Here is a 17,582-nt window from a genome sequence, read left to right on the forward strand (position 1 = left end):
CATGATCGAGAAATATAAACAATTTATCGATCGAGCGTTTTTTAATATTCTAACGGGAATTATGTAGAATACGGATACAAAAATAAAAAATAAATTTGTTTCCTACGGTCTGGATCGAATTCTAGAATGTATCTAGGCCAACCCGCGCCATGTTTTAAACATAGGTGTTCCCATTTTCGTTCGGTAGAATAGCGTTCGAATTTCGGGAAGGTCCCGTTACGACGGTTATTCAAGGTAGAACGTGTACAATCGCTATCCTCCACAATACGGCCACTATGACCGGTACACGCTTGATAGTAGCTTCAAAAGAGATTGACGCATCAATCGGCGTGATTCACGAAATCACGTTCCGTATCATCGTACATAGGAGGTCCAATCATTTCGACTATTTAGTCGTAAATAATGTAATATTTTTTACCGCCGGTTCACCATGCGCTACGTACATCTAGTCAAATAGCTGCTACATGTCTGCCTTTTCGGGGTGTTTTGGGTGAAAGTCAATGTTAAGCTGGTCCTTTTTTTTGGTTCACAGAAATCCGCATTTCTTCTGGTTCACAGAAACAATTTGTTTTTGTTTTGAGATTATTTATATAGTCCGTTCAATTAAAAAAACATACGTAGCCATGGTTATGGTAACTGTTATCTAAAATCAACAGTTTTCTACTTTTGTTGCCAGTTTCAAAAGATTTTCAAGCAACTTCGTTTTGACATTACGAGTTACTGAGGGGTAGTTAAATTTTCGATACAGTTTAGATAGACGAGTGGCAGGTCGTGTCGTCGGTGCAACTCTGTGTCACGATTCGGATTGTACAGGGCCAGCACAGGGGAAGAGACCAGCTTATTACGTAGATTTTCGAATGCTTCCTTGCACTTTTCATCAAAAGTAAACTTGACTCCGGGGTTCGTAAGAGCGCGTAGCGGAATTGCAATGGTTGAAAATGACGGAACAAATCGGCGGAAGTACGAAAATAGCCCAAGACATTTGCTTAACTGCTTGACATCCGACGGAAATGGCAAATTCCTCATAACCTCCAAATGTAAATTATTTGGTCTCACTCCCTGGTTATTCACTGTAAATCCTAAAAGCTCAATTTCAGTGAAGCAAAACTGGCACTTTTCCATTTTTATTTCTAAGCGGAATTCTGCTAATCTTCTGAGGACGCGTCCCAGAAGATCGAAATGTTCCGAGATGGTGTTGGTAGCTATCGTTACGTCATCCATATAGACTACAGTGGAACCCTCTCTAATGAATTCATCAAGTACCATATTGAGAAATCTCTGGAAGACTGCTGGGGCATTTCGTAATCCAAAAGGCATTTTTACATATTCGTATTGCCCACCGGGAGTAACAAATGCTGTGTACGGAACTGACTCCGGACTCATATTCACTTGGTGAAAACCATTCTTCAGATCCAAAACCGAAAAGTATTTTTTCCCCTCAACCCGTTCTAAGCAATCGTCGATAAGCGGAATCGGATAGCTGTCACGCACAGTAATCTTGTTCAAGGCTCGATAATCTACACACATCCGTCGCTCCCCTGATTTCTTAGTTTGAAGTACAATCGGAAACGAATACGGAGAATTACTTGGTCGTATAGTGCCGGCGGTCAACAGTTCATCAACTATTCGGTCTACTTCGACTCTGTCGCTGTATGATAGCCGCCTGGGTCCAAAGCTGATCGGAATATCGGAAGTTAACTTCAGTCTCATTTCGTAAGCGTGTTTTGTTTCCGGAATGCATGGTGTGTCTAAGTAATTTTCCTTAATAGTAGTTAGAAGGTGCTTCTTATGATCACTTCCTAATTGATGATTAATAACTAATTCATCACCTAGCTCGATAGCGTCAATATCTGGCAATGCATAAGCTGCTGGCTCAGTCAGCGCCTCCGGGGGGAAATTAGAACACCTGGGGCAGTCGTCATTAATTCTTTCGGAATTCGGTTGCGATAAATCCAACATACAATGCAATAAACTGTCGGAAATTCGAATTTGATTTTTATTCTTCAATTCAACTGTTGGTTTGTGAACTCGTTTGTTAAATAAAGCAATTCCAAAGGCTTTCAAAAAGGTTCTCCCTAGTAGTAGAGGGTAGGTAATAAAATGATCAGGGACAATGAAAAAATCCAGTATTTCAGATTGGTTGGCGTAAGTAACACGACCCGAAACGATGCCGTAAGCGCAGAGCGGAAAGTTCCCCACACTTCGGAATCCACTATATTTCTCTTCCTTCAGCGTAAAAATATGCGGGATAACCGAACGTTTAGCCAGATTGATCGGACTGCCAGTGTCGAAAAGCGAGACGAGAATTAACGGATGTACTTTCCCCCCAGATAAGAAAGTGACACTTACCCGATTAATTTCGGCGATTTCGCCGCCCAGTTGTTCCCCGATAGCATCAGGCTGGCAGTTCTGACGGAAGTCGTCGACGAGTGCCACTTTGTTTTTATTTTGTGGCGCGGGACGAGGGCAATTCCTGATGACGTGTTGCTGAGATCCACACCGGAAGCAGGATCCTCGCTCTCGTCGATGTTCTGGACAGCGAGCGGAGATGTGTCCTTCACCCGAACAGTTATAACACCGAAGTCCTAATTCGGAATCGTCTTTAGGCTTTGGTTTCTTCGATGAACACGTTGAAGTAATACGAGCGGAGCTGGGTCGTAATTCTCGGAGCTGGGCGTATCGTCTTGCTAAATGCATAAGCTGCATCAAGTTGGTTGCTGGATACAAAACCGAAATATCAGCGGTACGATCCTGAAATCCGTCGACTATCATTTGGACTGTAAGCGCTTCATCAATATCGGCACATGAAGCGATCTCTTGCATTCTAAGAATGTAGCCCACTACAGTTGTTTTGCAGGTGCTGAAAGTGGTTCTCCGTAGCTTATCGATAACTTCTGACATAGAAAGTCGATGTCCAAAACATCCTAAGAAGTGTTCACGGAACTCTTCGTATGAGTGTGAACGGTCAACTCGCAGAAACCATTCTGCCTCCGTTCCCGGTTCCATGAGTCTCCGAACACTTTTCAGACGGAATTCTCCATCTCCTCGAACGGCATCACAAGCCCTCTCGAAGTCCGAAATCCAGTTCGTGCTGGCATCTCATCAGACACAGTCGACAATTGCTTACGGTCGAGACGATAGAAACAAAGACAATACAGTGTAGTGAACAATAGAGTGTACGAAATGGGCAAATACGATTTAACAAAGCCTGAAACTTGGCCTACAAGGCCAAATTCAATTTGTATTGATTTCAAGCGCTGCAAAGTTAGACCAGCAGCAACCGAAATTGAAATCTTGCTTAAGGAACGAATGCATCTAAACGTTACTGATGTAAGTGAGATTCAATTCAACAAGGCGTCTAACTGTGTGTACATTATGTTCAAACGTGAAAAAGATGCAATTGCATTTGCTTCGGTTAATAACGGGGTGCACAGTATTGATCATGACAATGTTAAATATAAAATCCCTGTGTACATGGTGGATAATGCCATAGAAGTACGCGTGCATGACCTTCCCCCGCAGACCAGCGAGGGGTATGTTCGGGAATGTATGTCGCAATACGGTGAAGTTCTTTCCATCGAAAGGGAAGTATGGCGGAATTTTTTTCCGGGTATCCGGAATGGCGTGCGAGTAGTACGTATGCAACTACGTAAAGCAATTCCATCTTACATCATTTGTGATCAAGACGGGATACATCCGTGTAAAACGCTGATTACGTATGAAAATCAACTGGTTACATGTCAGTTTTGTGAACAACCTGCACACTACGGCAAACCTTGCACTGAAACTGCAAAAAGGACATCTTTAAACAAAAAAAAGGACAACCGCCCAACAACGGAGACTAGTGAGCGCAGTACTCCTGTTGTACCATCAAACCCACCAACAACTGCAATTAATGCACAACAAGGCGCGTCTACAGCAACTAACAACCAACCCAAGAATGCGAATTACAAGGAAAACGAAGAAAAAACGGAAACCAACAACGATACCACCGATGCGGCAATGGAGGACGAGACGAGCCACGAACAAAGTGCCCCTCACTCATCGCAAGATAAAAATGGAAGCTCCTCTCCCCCTAGAAAAAGAGTGACAACGAGATCCAACGGTAAAAAAATTATTTTATCTAATAAAAACATGGCTCATTCGGCCACGTAAAGCTTGTACGCAAATTGGCCTGAATAAAAAATTTTTTATAAAAAAAAAAAGTCCGAAATCCACTTTTCCGGAACACACAAATCACTGCCAGTGAACATCGGTATCACACATTTCACATCCTGGAATTCAGCCGGTCGAACGACTTGAGTTTCACATACTGCCAGCTCTCTTCTTAACTCTGCGAGCTGTTTTTTCTTTTCCAGAATCCGGATCTGCTCGTCCAATCTGGCTTCCTGTTCCTCGTCATCTTCTTGCTCCTCCTCCATCTCTGCACGAGGCATGTGGCTCTCATACAATGTACGTAGAAGCCGGACGGTCGCCGAAGCTGGAAATTCGATGTTCCGCTCTTGCAGCCATTCCATCAATTCGTCTTTGGTTAGCCGGTTGGCCATTTTATCGATCCCACTTCTGATGTTGTAGCAGAGAGAATTAAATACGGACACGTGGTTTTAGCACGGACTTTATTTTACGTGTGTACGCGATCGAGGTTAACTGTACAATAATTTTCTCTGACTTCCTCGTAAACACCACTTCCGGGGTACAGTGTTGCTAGGAAGGTCAGCTTTTCATACACGCTGACTGCAAACAGGTAACATAACAGTACATCCTACACTCTAATCCTAACTGCATAAGATTGGTATTAAATATGATTTACATTACATCGGAACTATACATTATACTACATAATAGAAGTTTACAGAAGTGTTCGCTCACCATCACGCGACAGTGATTACTTAGGTGTATTTAGGAGAGAGCACGTGAGAGCGATTCATGTGAAGAGAATGTGGTTCTCTCGCACCAGATTTTTTCAACACAAGCACACACTCAAAGTCTGTCTAATGGACACTGAGAAGTGCGTTTTCCTCTTTATGTGGAGCACTCCAAATGTATCCGCAGTGTAGAAATGAAAATTACGCACTGGTGTGTCACTCTTGTGAATTGCCATCACTGCTCGATAGTGCTTTTCTTCGACTTTCTATACAACCCAGTGAAATTTGTCGACCCGCATAAGCCCGATCATCGGACGATTATCGGACCGATTGAGCACGATATGGGGCCGATCGTAGCGCTTCGATCATCGCCCGTCATCGAACAATTCTGCACCATTTACATCAACCGCGTCGACCTAAAATAGTTTTATGTTTACATTATGTATCGCTGTAGGAACAGAGCGAAGTAACATCAAACAAGGCATTTTCGAGCCGACGTCTCCCCGATAGGGAGGGAAATACATTCTTTTGTTTCGATCATAGAGGCTTTAACCTTAAGGTCATTCGCCTCTTAGGGCCAGAAAAACTCTGACCCTATGTTCGGGGTTGAAAATCTAACCCCGATATAGCCCATCCCCTGAGTATCAGACATCCGCTCTCTGCTTTGGTATTTCTTCACTCTTTTGTTCTACCGATACACTATGTAAACTCGAAACGCAGTCAAAAGCTTTCTTGCACGATGCGTCCGATGTTCGGATTTACTGGGAACGTATCAACTACGACTGCTGCGATGGTTTGCAGTGGTCGTTCAACTGTGTATGTTTTTAAGAAGCATATTATGTATAAATTTTCTGAACATATCTAAAAATTATCATTAGGACAAATTGTGTCTGTTGGTTGATTACAAATTATTAAATAAATATAGATTGAATCTATAAAATTGGTAATGTCAAAAAAAAAACTTTTATTTCTGACCACTCTACAAGTTGATATTTCCATTTAAAACAATGAATATTTTTATCGAGTACAGTAAATAGTTGAATTAATTTTTATAGATTTTTTTAGAATTACTGGTATTATACAGTAAATCTGACACATTCTGTAATTTATTTTACTTTATAATATATAGAATACTTATGCACTCATCTAACGCATTATTTTTTTAAAATAAAGACTACTGAAAGGATGAATATGTCATGCAAAACAGTTACTACGCCAAACAGGTTTCAGTTATTAAAACAGTTCTTATCGATATTTCATTCTGAATTTAGATAAATTTTATTCTTCTTCTTCCTCCTCCTCCCCTTCTCCATCTTCTAGTTCATCGTATTCATCATCATCCTCGTCCTCATCCTCATCTTCAGCAATCCTGTTGGAGTTGTCACCGCTCTTCTGAGAATTCGTTCGCACTGGTGGAACTCCGTACACCGCCACGTAGTTGTCATATTCTGATCTTGATTTCGCTTCTAACTCCTCGGCATCGACCAACTCTACCCTAACTTGTTTAGCTTGTTCAAGACATTTTACCTTTATTTCTAGGTATTCATCGGCACGTTTATCCTCCCAGCATGAGTACTGAAAAAAAGAGCAATGTTTTAGAAAGAATTATTAGTTAAATTTAGTAAATCAAATGTTCTTATTTGTAATGCAATTATCAAAGCAATGGTAAAGTCAAAATCTTGCCAAAGGTTTTACAAAAGCTTCAAACGACATACAAACTTTTCTTCGACTTGTCAAACATGGAATTGGTACTAGCTGTCATGAAACAGGTAGTAATTACTGGATTAATTAAAAAAACCCTTATGATTTTTTATTAAAACTTAAAGGAATTCGAATTGTTACTTGGGTATATGTTAATTATATGTACATATTATGAAACTCTACAAGGGATAGTTCTTTTTTATCCAAGCTAAAGTTTTAAGTGGATGCACAAATCGGTGGAATTTTTTATTCAGGGAAATTTAATTTTTACTCTTTAAGAGTTTCGCAGATTTGCTCACATAGAATAAGATCTTTGGTAAGTCCAATTGCACGTCCGTAATTGAGTGGATCTCTTTGTCATGAAAAATCTTTTTCTAGCTTTTTAATGTAAATAAATGAAACTGTTTATGACGACCAGCGTTGGAAAAATCATAATCAGAAAAAGTTCATTACTCTATCACTTCAATTTTCAATTTTCTAAAAAAAACTCAGTAACTGGAAAAATTACCGATATTTTCAATCATGAAACAAGCATCCACAAAATTCTGAACCTCGAAGTTCACAATTGATTTTTAGTGTCAGCACAACTTGATGACAAATTTTTATCCTCAGAAATATCGCTAAAGAAATAATCGATAGGGAGGAGAGTCTCCGATGATATTTCGATGTAGAATTTCTACTAGGCTTCAGTTCGACTGAATCTCTACTAAATAAATTCGCAATCGAACCGCCACTGAGGAATAATAACTGCGATATTCCGATGCACTTGGGGTGGTCGATATGAACATTCCAAACATTGATTATAGTGACGAAAGGCTGCTTTAATTCCAGCTGGCTGATCACTGCACTATTCAGATTTAAAATAACAAACGCATGTATTCGATTCATAGAAGTAACAGGAGCGTAGCATTTTCAGCATGTCTCGAACACACCGTAGGCGCAGTGTTTAAATAACGTGTTTGAATTGGCATATTGGTAGTTCTCGATCCTGTTATTTCTGCGTATGTTTTTCAAGCTAAATTCGATATTTTTTGATCCGCTGCATAACATGATATGTGATTGTTTTTTGTCGTGAATACGACTTACTTTACTATGGGGCGCCTTTCCAAAATTTACCCTCTGAGAGAGTGATAAGTTTTTGATCGTGAATATCTCCTGTTGTATCTAATGAATCAACATAATTCTTGCTACATGCCATCGGAAATATGATCACAGTTGTGTGACATATTCATGTTTGGTATAAACGAGTATCAAAGAGGATAATTCATAAGGCGCGATTGCCTTCCTCGTATTTTGAAAGCTCATAGCTCAGTGATTTGTAGAAGGATTTATATAATATAACTACCAATAGAATCGAAAATTTTCAACTTGAACGTGTATTGCAACAACATTGAAGTTTTTCAATAGTACACTATTGAAAAACCTATTTGATTTGACGCATGACAGCACCAGCCAATCAGAACGCGAGATGTCTGCATCTATACAAGAGCATCCATATAAAAGTTGAGTGGTTCATTTTTCCTACCATTTTCTGAGCAACTGTTCCCGAAACAAGACACACGAGAGCAACATCGAGGACCTCACTGTTTCCCGATCTGAATGTACGAGACACCGTCAGCACAATGACACCGAAAATTGGTAGAAAGGCAGCCAAAAAGTCCAGCAAGACCCATTGCCGAAACAAGACACACACGAGAACCTTCTCAGATCTCAATATTTCCTACCAAAAGATTAATCAAGATGGAAGTTAAATTAATTTGCGCCGTCACTAATACATTCAATTACGAACGGCAATGCGAAAGCCAAAGTGATGATTTCGAACAGATCTTTATACTAGTATACAAATATGCCGTGCGAAACAGAGTTGCCACGTATACAGATCAATATGTATTTTTGTCGTGATTACTTTAGTATGCGGCCGAAAACAAATATGAACAAATTGTTAGAACAAATGTTTCCACTTGATTTGCGCATTCTATTTTCCAGGCGTATCAGAACTGGCTAAACTTAAAGCAATTCTAAATATTTCTTTATCAGAGTGATGTGGTCGTCCTGAAAAGGACGGGGTTTTCAACTCCTCGTCGTTACGGATGGCCAGCTGCAGATGGCGAGGGATGATTTTTGTTTTCTTGTTGTCACGGGCAGCGTTACCGGCCAATTCCAACATTTCGGCAGCCAAGTACTCCATCACTGCCGCCAGATAGACCGGTGCACCGGCACCGACACGCTCTGCGTAGTTTCCTTTCCGGAGCAGACCATGGATTTTGCCAACTGGGAACTGCAGACCAGCACGGTTCGAGCCTTGCCCTTAACTGTTCCTCCTGTGTGCGTGTTTCTGCGTAAAAATTCTACAAGATGCTGTTAACAGCTAGACAGCCAATTCAGTATTACTGGCTGCCGCTCTACTAACTCTCTCTCTCTTTTATATCGTCTTACTGTTTCCCGTTCTGCGATATTTTAACAAAGGGGACGTCCGTTCAAGTTTGGAATATATAGCTGTAGAATAGTAGCTGTTTAATGTAACTAATTTGTACTTTAATGTAGGTGCATCGCTTCAAACTCTATTAGTGAAAAAGAGGAAAGCTTGCACAATCCATACAATCAATCAACTAACTCATATTCGGGAAAGTGATGGGAGCGTGTCAGTTTTTTCGCATTCACGACATCCAGTTATGTCTCTGACATTACCCACCCGCCTTTTCTAATTATTGTTTTTATTGTGATTATAACTATTTTTAAATACAGCATTTGCTGCTTTTATTAATGATATTATTCCACCACCACGGTAGTGCCGAATAAATATCAAATACGTCACCATTATTGATTCACTTTTTAACATCGCGATATTCGAAATTTGGATTTTTCCCAACACTGATGACGATATCGCATCGGATTATCCAAAAACTTTATCTAATTTAAATAGCTTTCCTGCTTGTAAAACCAGTGTCCTATGGATTGACCTACCAACCCGGATAAAATAAACTGATGTTTTTTTCTCGAGGATTTATCTACCGATATCGAAGAAAACCTCTTTTGTGTTTCTAAATAATGGCTGTTTTCCTGAGATTGTAACTAGAACCTTAAATACTGTCCACCCTATAGAAGGACCACATGGAGGAAGTTTTGTTTTTGGTAAAATCTGGTATATTTACTTTAGAGTCAAACGTCAATATATAACATTGAATAAAAATTACGCAAACGAAATACAAAAATGAAATGATAATTTCGCTGGTTGCATTATCGAATTTGGATATTTTTTGTCAACGCTGTAAGTTATCGATTTCGTCGATTTCAATTTGATATTGATACTATCGATAAATATAGATAAGTTTACCATCTCTAGATTTGAGCGTTGTAATTGAATACAACGGATATTCCAAAATGCATACAGTTTAGAAAGGAAAACAAGTTCGACGCATAAAATAACATTGAGCATAACAATGCCAGTTATAACCACCCCGGTGGCACGATTGTCATCTGCATACAATTGGCTTGAAGAAGAAAATTTTGGTTCTAGTTCGCTGTCAAATGCTGTGTTTAAGTACTAACAATCTGCCCTTGTCTATCGTTTGTTGATGGCAAAATTTACTACAACAGAAGAAGCAGTCTTTCTAGATGTGCCCTGTTCAAAAAACTGTTCGCTGGTTTGTTCAACTTTCGAATATTGCTCGGTAGTTTAGAATCCCTGCTGCCTGAACGTTGCTCAAAGAATCGAGTCGATAAAACGAAGGTTCGTTTAATTGACTTTTCATTGAATGCACTTTTTACATATAGGTGCGAAATCCTAGGACATTCGTCCTATTGTCTACGACAAATTTTAGTCCCTAATTCACCATTTATCCATGCTTCTGCACCCAACAGCAGCAGAAGATGTAGGAAGTATCAGTTTAAGGAACCGATAAAAACAATTCCTTTGGAAATATTCAGCAGTTTTATTCCGTTTTTATATTCAAATTTGTTGTCCGGATCTTGTATTGAAGGTATTTTAATAGAGGGTTTCCATAAAAAAATTTAAAAAGTTGCCTTTGCTATCAACAATATTAAAAAGCTAATAATGAGAAGCACGAGTATATAATATATTTTAGATACGTGAATAATTCAGATTGATTAATAAAAACCCAATCATAACTAATATAATAATGTTAGGATCTTTTTTTTGGAAGTTTTTACTTACCACCATAGATGAATTGTACTGTGGAGTACCAGTTGCGATCGATTTATCTCTCAAAAATTTTTGTAATAAACTCGAGCCATCCCGCCGCCACAAACACAACTCATGGTTGTTATAAATACCATCTTTCATATCCCCCTTGAAAATATACAGGGTTAAAAATCCTCCTTTATCCGGAAAGCTTTTCAAGGGCGTCGCTAGTTTGCGTTGAAGCGGCTGTGGTTTAGATGAACTATCGGATGATGTAGTTGGTTCGAATTTAACTTCAGAGGTTGATGCTGTTGGATCAGTCTGAAGCACATTGTCGGCTGGTTTCTTCGGCTAAAAACACAACACAAATTAGAATAGCAATCGAAGTTATAGGTAATGATTTAAGGTTACCGTTTTTTTTACTTTTTTGGCTGGAGTGGGCATTTGCTTTGTGAAATTTTCATCGTCTGTATCGTTTTCCTCGCCAGAATTAGTTTTCTTTTTTGATTTTTTAATTGGTTTACGTCCACGCTTCTTCGTGCCGTTTTTGCTGGATGCTGTAGTTTTTTTTATACGTCCGGGACTTACTTTTGATTTTCCTTTCTGTAAAGTTAAATATTTTCGTTTAAACGAAGACATTAAAACGTATGAGAACCGGCGTGAACAAACTTGCAATTTTTTGTCCTACTATAACCTCCTATTTTCACATCAGATCAAATTAACAACATAACTTACCGGATCGTCTTTGGATGGTTTCCAATCTTCTTCTGAGTCTTCAAAATCTGACTCTTCCTCAAATTCAGAGCCTTCCAATTGAGTTGTGACTAGTTCCGTTCGGCTTCGCATTGTCGTAAGTTGCAAAAATTAAACTGGAACACTGCTGTAACAAGGAACAAAAGATGCCGAAATTTTAATGATTGAGCAGGTAATTAATCAAGTATTTATAAAAATTCGAATAATTACATTATTTGAGTAACACTCTTTCACTTAATCCAGATTTATAATGTATGAAAATATGATAAAAACACTTTTAATAAAACTGTGTTATGCCAAGCGTTTACAGCCACGCGCAGACACGAATTACTTTTGAATCACGAGTTGAATGTGTTGTTTTCCTACACTTTTTCGGGTTGCATATCAAATTTTAATCTTATACATAATTGAATACGTTTGAATATATGACTAATTAAACGTCTGGAGACATGTGATTGATGAGTTTTATTTATTTTTTCTAGTATTCAGTATGAAAATTAAACTTTTAAACAATTTATATGAATACAGAACAAAATTAACACTTCGAAGTGGATTACACGAGCAGGTAACAAAGGAGCATCAAAAAATTACGTTTCCAAATTTTCAATCATTTAAAGATCACCCGCATAGGCTTGGCTGCCAGACCACTCCCATTTGTACGCGGCGGGCAGATTTCCCCCCCAGCAATGCTATGTCTGCCAGCCATTTTTGTCAGAGTTCTGCCAGAATTCCGGCAAAAGTCTGGCAACAATGCAACAACCGTTTCCGGCAGAGAATTTCGCCTAGTGGTTATTATCGGTTCTGTTTCTGTCGGATTCTTGCCATACAAGATTGGCAGAACCGTTTTGAATCGGTTCTACATCTCTAGCGTCTTGGTTTTATTTTTTCAATAAAAAGTACATATGAAAGACAATCAGTTATTGCCCTTCATATATACTAATTATATAAAATGTTATTGCCAATACCATTGCAATCTCACTACCAAACATACCCATATTTCAATCTCATTTACCTCGTCTCAAGATTCGTTTTTTGTATGGACATGCGGGATTTACGAATATCAAATGAAGTCGAATACAAAAAAAAAAGAAGGAAGAGAGAAATAAACAAGACACGTGCGGCGAGGTAATGATGTAATATCGCCTGGACAATGTTGACAGCTGCCAGAACGCAGCCAGTCTTCTGACGGTTGCCAGAATTCCTCACAAGCGGGGCTGCTTAGCGACTGCCTGCGGGTGGCTGGCAGCCACCCGCAAGGCGTTTTGTCTACCTTGGCAACTATGGGGACAAGGCGGCTGCCACTCACATTATAAGTTCGAAATAAATTCCGAATCGGCGAGAAATTTTCATTCGGAATTTAATATGGAAATGATAATGAATTCCGAATAAATTACCAATCCAGTGCAACAACAGGTTTGTTCGGTAATCTTTTGGACCACTATTTTTTTACCTGGAGCTGTTAGTGGAATGTATTCAACAGTTTCACTTTTTCTGTACCATTTAATTCCACTATTTCACTGTCACGTTATTACACTTTCACAGAGTCACTATACTTTAATGAAGCATAACAAACGTTACAATACAGATACGCGTATTTCGGAATGTTACTTACATCCTTCTTCAGTGTATCGGTTTTATAAAACCGATAAAAAACCGATACACTGAAGAAGGATGTAAGTAACATTCCGAAATACGCGTATCTGTATTGTAACGTTTGTTATGCTTCATTAAAGTATAGTGACTCTGTGAAAGTGTAATAACGTGACAGTGAAATAGTGGAATTAAATGGTACAGAAAAAGTGAAACTGTTGAATCTTTTGGAATTGACTGAGAAGATGCGGACTGAATTGGTTTTCTTCTTATTCCTTCGCGATTTTACACGTTTTCGTGCTGATTTGCAGTTTATTTATAAATAAAAAATATAAATATAACATATAAATTTAAATATACAAGTTTTTCGGATATACATAGCTAGTAAATAATCAGTTATTAGAATTCCAGCACGACCAGCTTGTGAGGAATTCTGGCAACCGTCAGAACGACGACACGACCAGGTACTCCGAACAAACATTGCTATACAATGTGTTGGTTAACGATTCACCGCTAGTTACCAGAAATTGAGCGACCCCTTCCTAATGATAAAAATAATACCTCTTGGGCAACACTGTTCTTGTTGCTATGAATTAGTTTCTAAGGAATCACATCAATGTAAATAAATAACTGTATTGCAGTACCATTAACCCGAAAATTAATATTCATTATTCTAAACTGTTTGAAAAAGGTTAGTGGGTGTATTTCAATCTCGGATAAAACCACAAAACTAGCAATGGGAAACTTTTACTCAATTTCAGTTAAATTTTTGCACCAGTTTCCGATACTAGAAATCAGAAAACCATCCTTCGACACTATCTTACAGTAGCTGAATGAATCCTTATGCATCCTTGGCCGGATTAGTAGAAAAGTACAATAACAATGACCACAACCGTGGCTGTCATAGGGGATTTGCTCTGCTTTTGTTGAGAAAATCAATACTCATCTATACCAAATTCCGATTCTAGAAAAATGTAATAAAGATAGATTCCAACTGCATCATCCAAAGCTTCTTAATACACCATCCACTAATCTGAGCACCTGGAGTGACTTGGATATGGTCCATAGCATTTGTCTCAAAAATTTAGCGGATGACGAAAATCCACGAAGATTTGAAGTTGATTTATCGCTTATGACTTTTCATACTACATGATATATAATATAAAATTGTATTCGAAAATATGGCTAAACAAAATTTTCTATTAAAAGTAAGCTTGAACGAAACTGATATTTCACAGTCATATCTTTCAGCTAATTTCCAAAAATTCCGATGAGATTATTATAATGGCATAATCCTTAATTCTATAGTAAGACTTAAGTAATAAAATCTTTGAGTAATTCGCCCTTAAACATGCAATGTTGTGTATCTACAGTCATTCATAATTTTAAGTCAGGAAACATATAATGGCTTTGGATTTTCGTAGAATTTTACTGCACTAACTGTACTGTACCCGAACTTTAAGGTAAGTCAAATGATATCTAAATACTTCGGTTCCTGTTTTGGCATCTTTCATTTTTCGATAAAACAATTCTATCAATTCACGTCTTTGGTAATTCTGATTGGTTCACAGCCTGAGAGGTAGTTAAATTTACGATACCGTTTTTATAGGCGAGTGGCAGGTCGTGTCGCCGTACGTGTATTGTTTATTTCCCTCTTCTTTCTTTTTTCTTTTTTCTTTTTTTTATTCGACTTCATTTGATATTCGTCAATCCCGCATGTACGTACAAAAAAGAATCTCGAGACGAGGTAAATAAGATTGAAATATGGGTATGTTTGGCAGTGAGAAAGCAATGTTATTGGCAATAACATTTTCCTTGATTAGTATATATGAAGGCCAATAACTTATTGCCTTGCATATGCATCTTTTATTGAAAAAATAAAACCAAGACGCTTAAACCCGATTCAAAACGGTTCTGCCAATCTTGTATGCAAGAAACCGACAGAAAAAAACCGTTAATAACCGCTAGGCGAAATTCTCTGCCGGAAACGGTTGTTGCATTCTTGCCAGACTTTTGCCGGAATCCTGGCAGACATAGCCAGCCGCCTGGGGGAAGTTCTGCCCGCCGCGTACAATTGTGGAACATTCAGAAAATGAGCGAAAATTCTATGACATTTATGATGTTACTGTCAATCAGGTTGGTTGCGCACCCAGAAACGAGCAATCGATTAAGAATTCATTGCTTATTCCCTCATTTTGAAAGTGTGGGTAAGAACGTCCAAATTTGCTTATTAAAAGGCTTCAAAAAATTATAAATTCAACCAGAAAAACTTTTAAAATAAGTGTAAAACTTTTTACTTGAAAGTTTTTTTCTAATTTCTAAAAAAATGAATTTCAATAGTACTTTTGAACAACTAAGCTAGAGTACCTACACACTTAAATTTTACTGCTGAATCTCGTCAAAAAATGCCGAGATTTGCACTGCCGAGTGCTCGGTAATCGTCTCGGCAAAATGTATAATTACTGAGAATCTTGGCAATCCTGAAATTATTAACTGTCAATTTTTACCGAACTTATCAGCAGGAAATTTACTGTTTGTTCGGCAGAAGCGATCAGGATTGAATCATGAATAGCCGAGTCATCGATATTGAAAAGAGACATTAGATGACAAGTGACTCACCTTGTTTCAGTAAAAGCTATCTCATTGTTCGAAATCCCGGTAAACGGATTGGCTGATTTCGGTATATTTGTTGTTTACTAACAAGTTCAGCATAATATTATACCAAACTTCGGCCAAAGGACGCGCCGACGACACGACCTGCCACTCGACTATCAAAACTGTATCGCAAATTTAACTACCCCTCAGTAACTGGTAATGTCAAAACGGAATCGCTTAAAAAATGGCATGGAACTGGCAACACAAATTGGTAAATTATTGATTTTGCAAAACAGTTACCAGTATCCTTGGAAACCACATATGGAATGTAAACAAAAACAAGAGATTCTCACTTAAAACGAAACCACTGAGTGTAGTTGGCCCGCTTGTAGGTATTAAATTTATTCTTTCAGAGATCTGCCATAGCTGCATAATCTGCCATAGCGATTGTGTCGTATGCCGCTTTGAAGTCAATGGCGCGACACTTCTGGAGTACTTGTCGCATAACGAATATGTAATTCGTAGTGGCGTACCGTACCGGTAACGCAAATTATTCACTACCAAAAATTGGATTTCGGTTGTTTAAGGCAATAAAAAACTTATCGTGTGTTATCTTCAGAGGGAATATATTTATCTAACTAAGCATTTATCACTTTCATAACGTTCCCAGAAATACTTACATTCCTCGTTTAAAGTTTCGACTTTTTATGTCGTACTAGAACATTTTTGCTTTTGCATTGGGGATCTGAATGACCTGTAAATGCCTACCTTAACGCAAGAATTGTTCGGACTTCGCTAGATGTTCGAATCCCAATACTCAGGTAATTCTGAAACGCTCTCTAGATTCGCTATTTGTTGCAATTTGTTGCAATCTGGCAAGCTTATCGCTAACGGACCAGGATGTAGCTCCCGTAAGGAATGAAGCCAATGCTCGAGCTTCCTGGTCTAAAACTAGTCCACCAAGCCGATTGAATGTAGACTTTTTGATGACTCGCTCCAGACGACTTGTAACTTCGCCAGTAATGATGCTAACCAATCCATCATAATTTCTTTTTTCGAGATCGAACTAAAAAACACAAAGCGATTAGAAATCCATTTATACGAAGATTACCACTCACCAAACATCGGTGCAGTTTTTTGTAAATGATTTTGAATAATCATGAAATGTGGAATTATTCCATTTTCAAACTGTGCATATTACCGAATTTCGTAAAAGAGCATGTGGATTACTGAACAATCAGCAAAATGTCGTGTTGCCGATCTACTTCGGCATTTCAAAATGTCGAGCTTAAAAATCGGTTTCAAGTGTGTATAACCAGGGTGACGTCTTCTCATCCGTAATGTTGGCAACATTCAAAACATGTAATCCGAAATGTTTGCAGTGTCGTTAGGCTTACATTGTAATTGACAGGTCGTTTGCTCGTTCGGAAGTGGAAGCTGTCATTCCAAACGAACAGCTGTCGTCATGCAGAGAACGAAACAGGAATCAATCTGGGTGCACGCTAAGCCAACGACTGATTTCCAGCCCCTGATCTGTCGGAGATAAGTGAGGAGATCGGCAAGCTGAAGAACAACAAAGCCGCGAGCAATGACCAGTTATTAGGCGAGCTGCTCAAACATGGATAAGAGGCCTGGTTAGAGCGCTGCACTGGATGATTTCTAAGATTTGGGAGGAGGAGATTCTACCGCAGGAATGGATGGATACATAAGAAATCGCAGACTACTCTATCTTGAGTTAATCTTTGTTGGAGCCCCGTTTGATTCCTAACTTCGAGATATCTTATTATTTGGCGGTCGCTTTGAGTAGTCTAACAAACCTGATCTTTTGCCAGATTTTACAAATTTTACCAGATTCTCTTCAGATCTTTACGCTTTTGGCCTCTAGACGCACCTATCGTTTAGTGAGACCTATTTTGCTCACTGAAAATGAAGCCCGG

The 17,582-nt window shown here is 38.6% G+C and overlaps 2 protein-coding genes across 3 annotated transcripts; both read right to left on the reverse strand.

Annotated features, from left to right (window-relative positions):
• Nucleotides 1-1,968: 1,968 nt before the first annotated feature.
• On the reverse strand, nt 1,969-4,842 carry LOC131433177 (uncharacterized). The gene is made up of 2 exons (XM_058600054.1): nt 2,350-4,842; nt 1,969-2,278 (listed from the first exon to the last, which is right to left on the reverse strand). Exons 1-2 carry the CDS (start codon nt 3,004-3,006, stop codon nt 2,261-2,263), a joined length of 675 nt encoding a protein of 224 aa, XP_058456037.1. The 5' UTR covers nt 3,007-4,842; the 3' UTR covers nt 1,969-2,260.
• A 1,037-nt stretch (nt 4,843-5,879) lies between these two features.
• Nucleotides 5,880-12,018, reverse strand: LOC131433175 (nucleolin-like). Of its 2 annotated transcripts, none has more exons than XM_058600053.1 (5): nt 11,671-12,018; nt 11,443-11,587; nt 11,119-11,310; nt 10,741-11,058; nt 5,880-6,440 (listed from the first exon to the last, which is right to left on the reverse strand). In XM_058600053.1, exons 2-5 carry the CDS (start codon nt 11,551-11,553, stop codon nt 6,144-6,146), a joined length of 918 nt encoding a protein of 305 aa, XP_058456036.1. In that variant the 5' UTR covers nt 11,554-11,587; nt 11,671-12,018; the 3' UTR covers nt 5,880-6,143. The 2 variants fall into 2 exon arrangements, with proteins under 2 accessions (XP_058456036.1, XP_058456035.1); XM_058600052.1 differs by having other exon boundaries at nt 5,883-6,440; nt 11,443-11,584.
• Nucleotides 12,019-17,582: the final 5,564 nt, after the last annotated feature.

This window comes from Malaya genurostris, chromosome 2, assembly GCF_030247185.1.
Source record: "Malaya genurostris strain Urasoe2022 chromosome 2, Malgen_1.1, whole genome shotgun sequence".
Taxonomy (NCBI): Eukaryota; Metazoa; Arthropoda; class Insecta; order Diptera; family Culicidae; genus Malaya; species Malaya genurostris.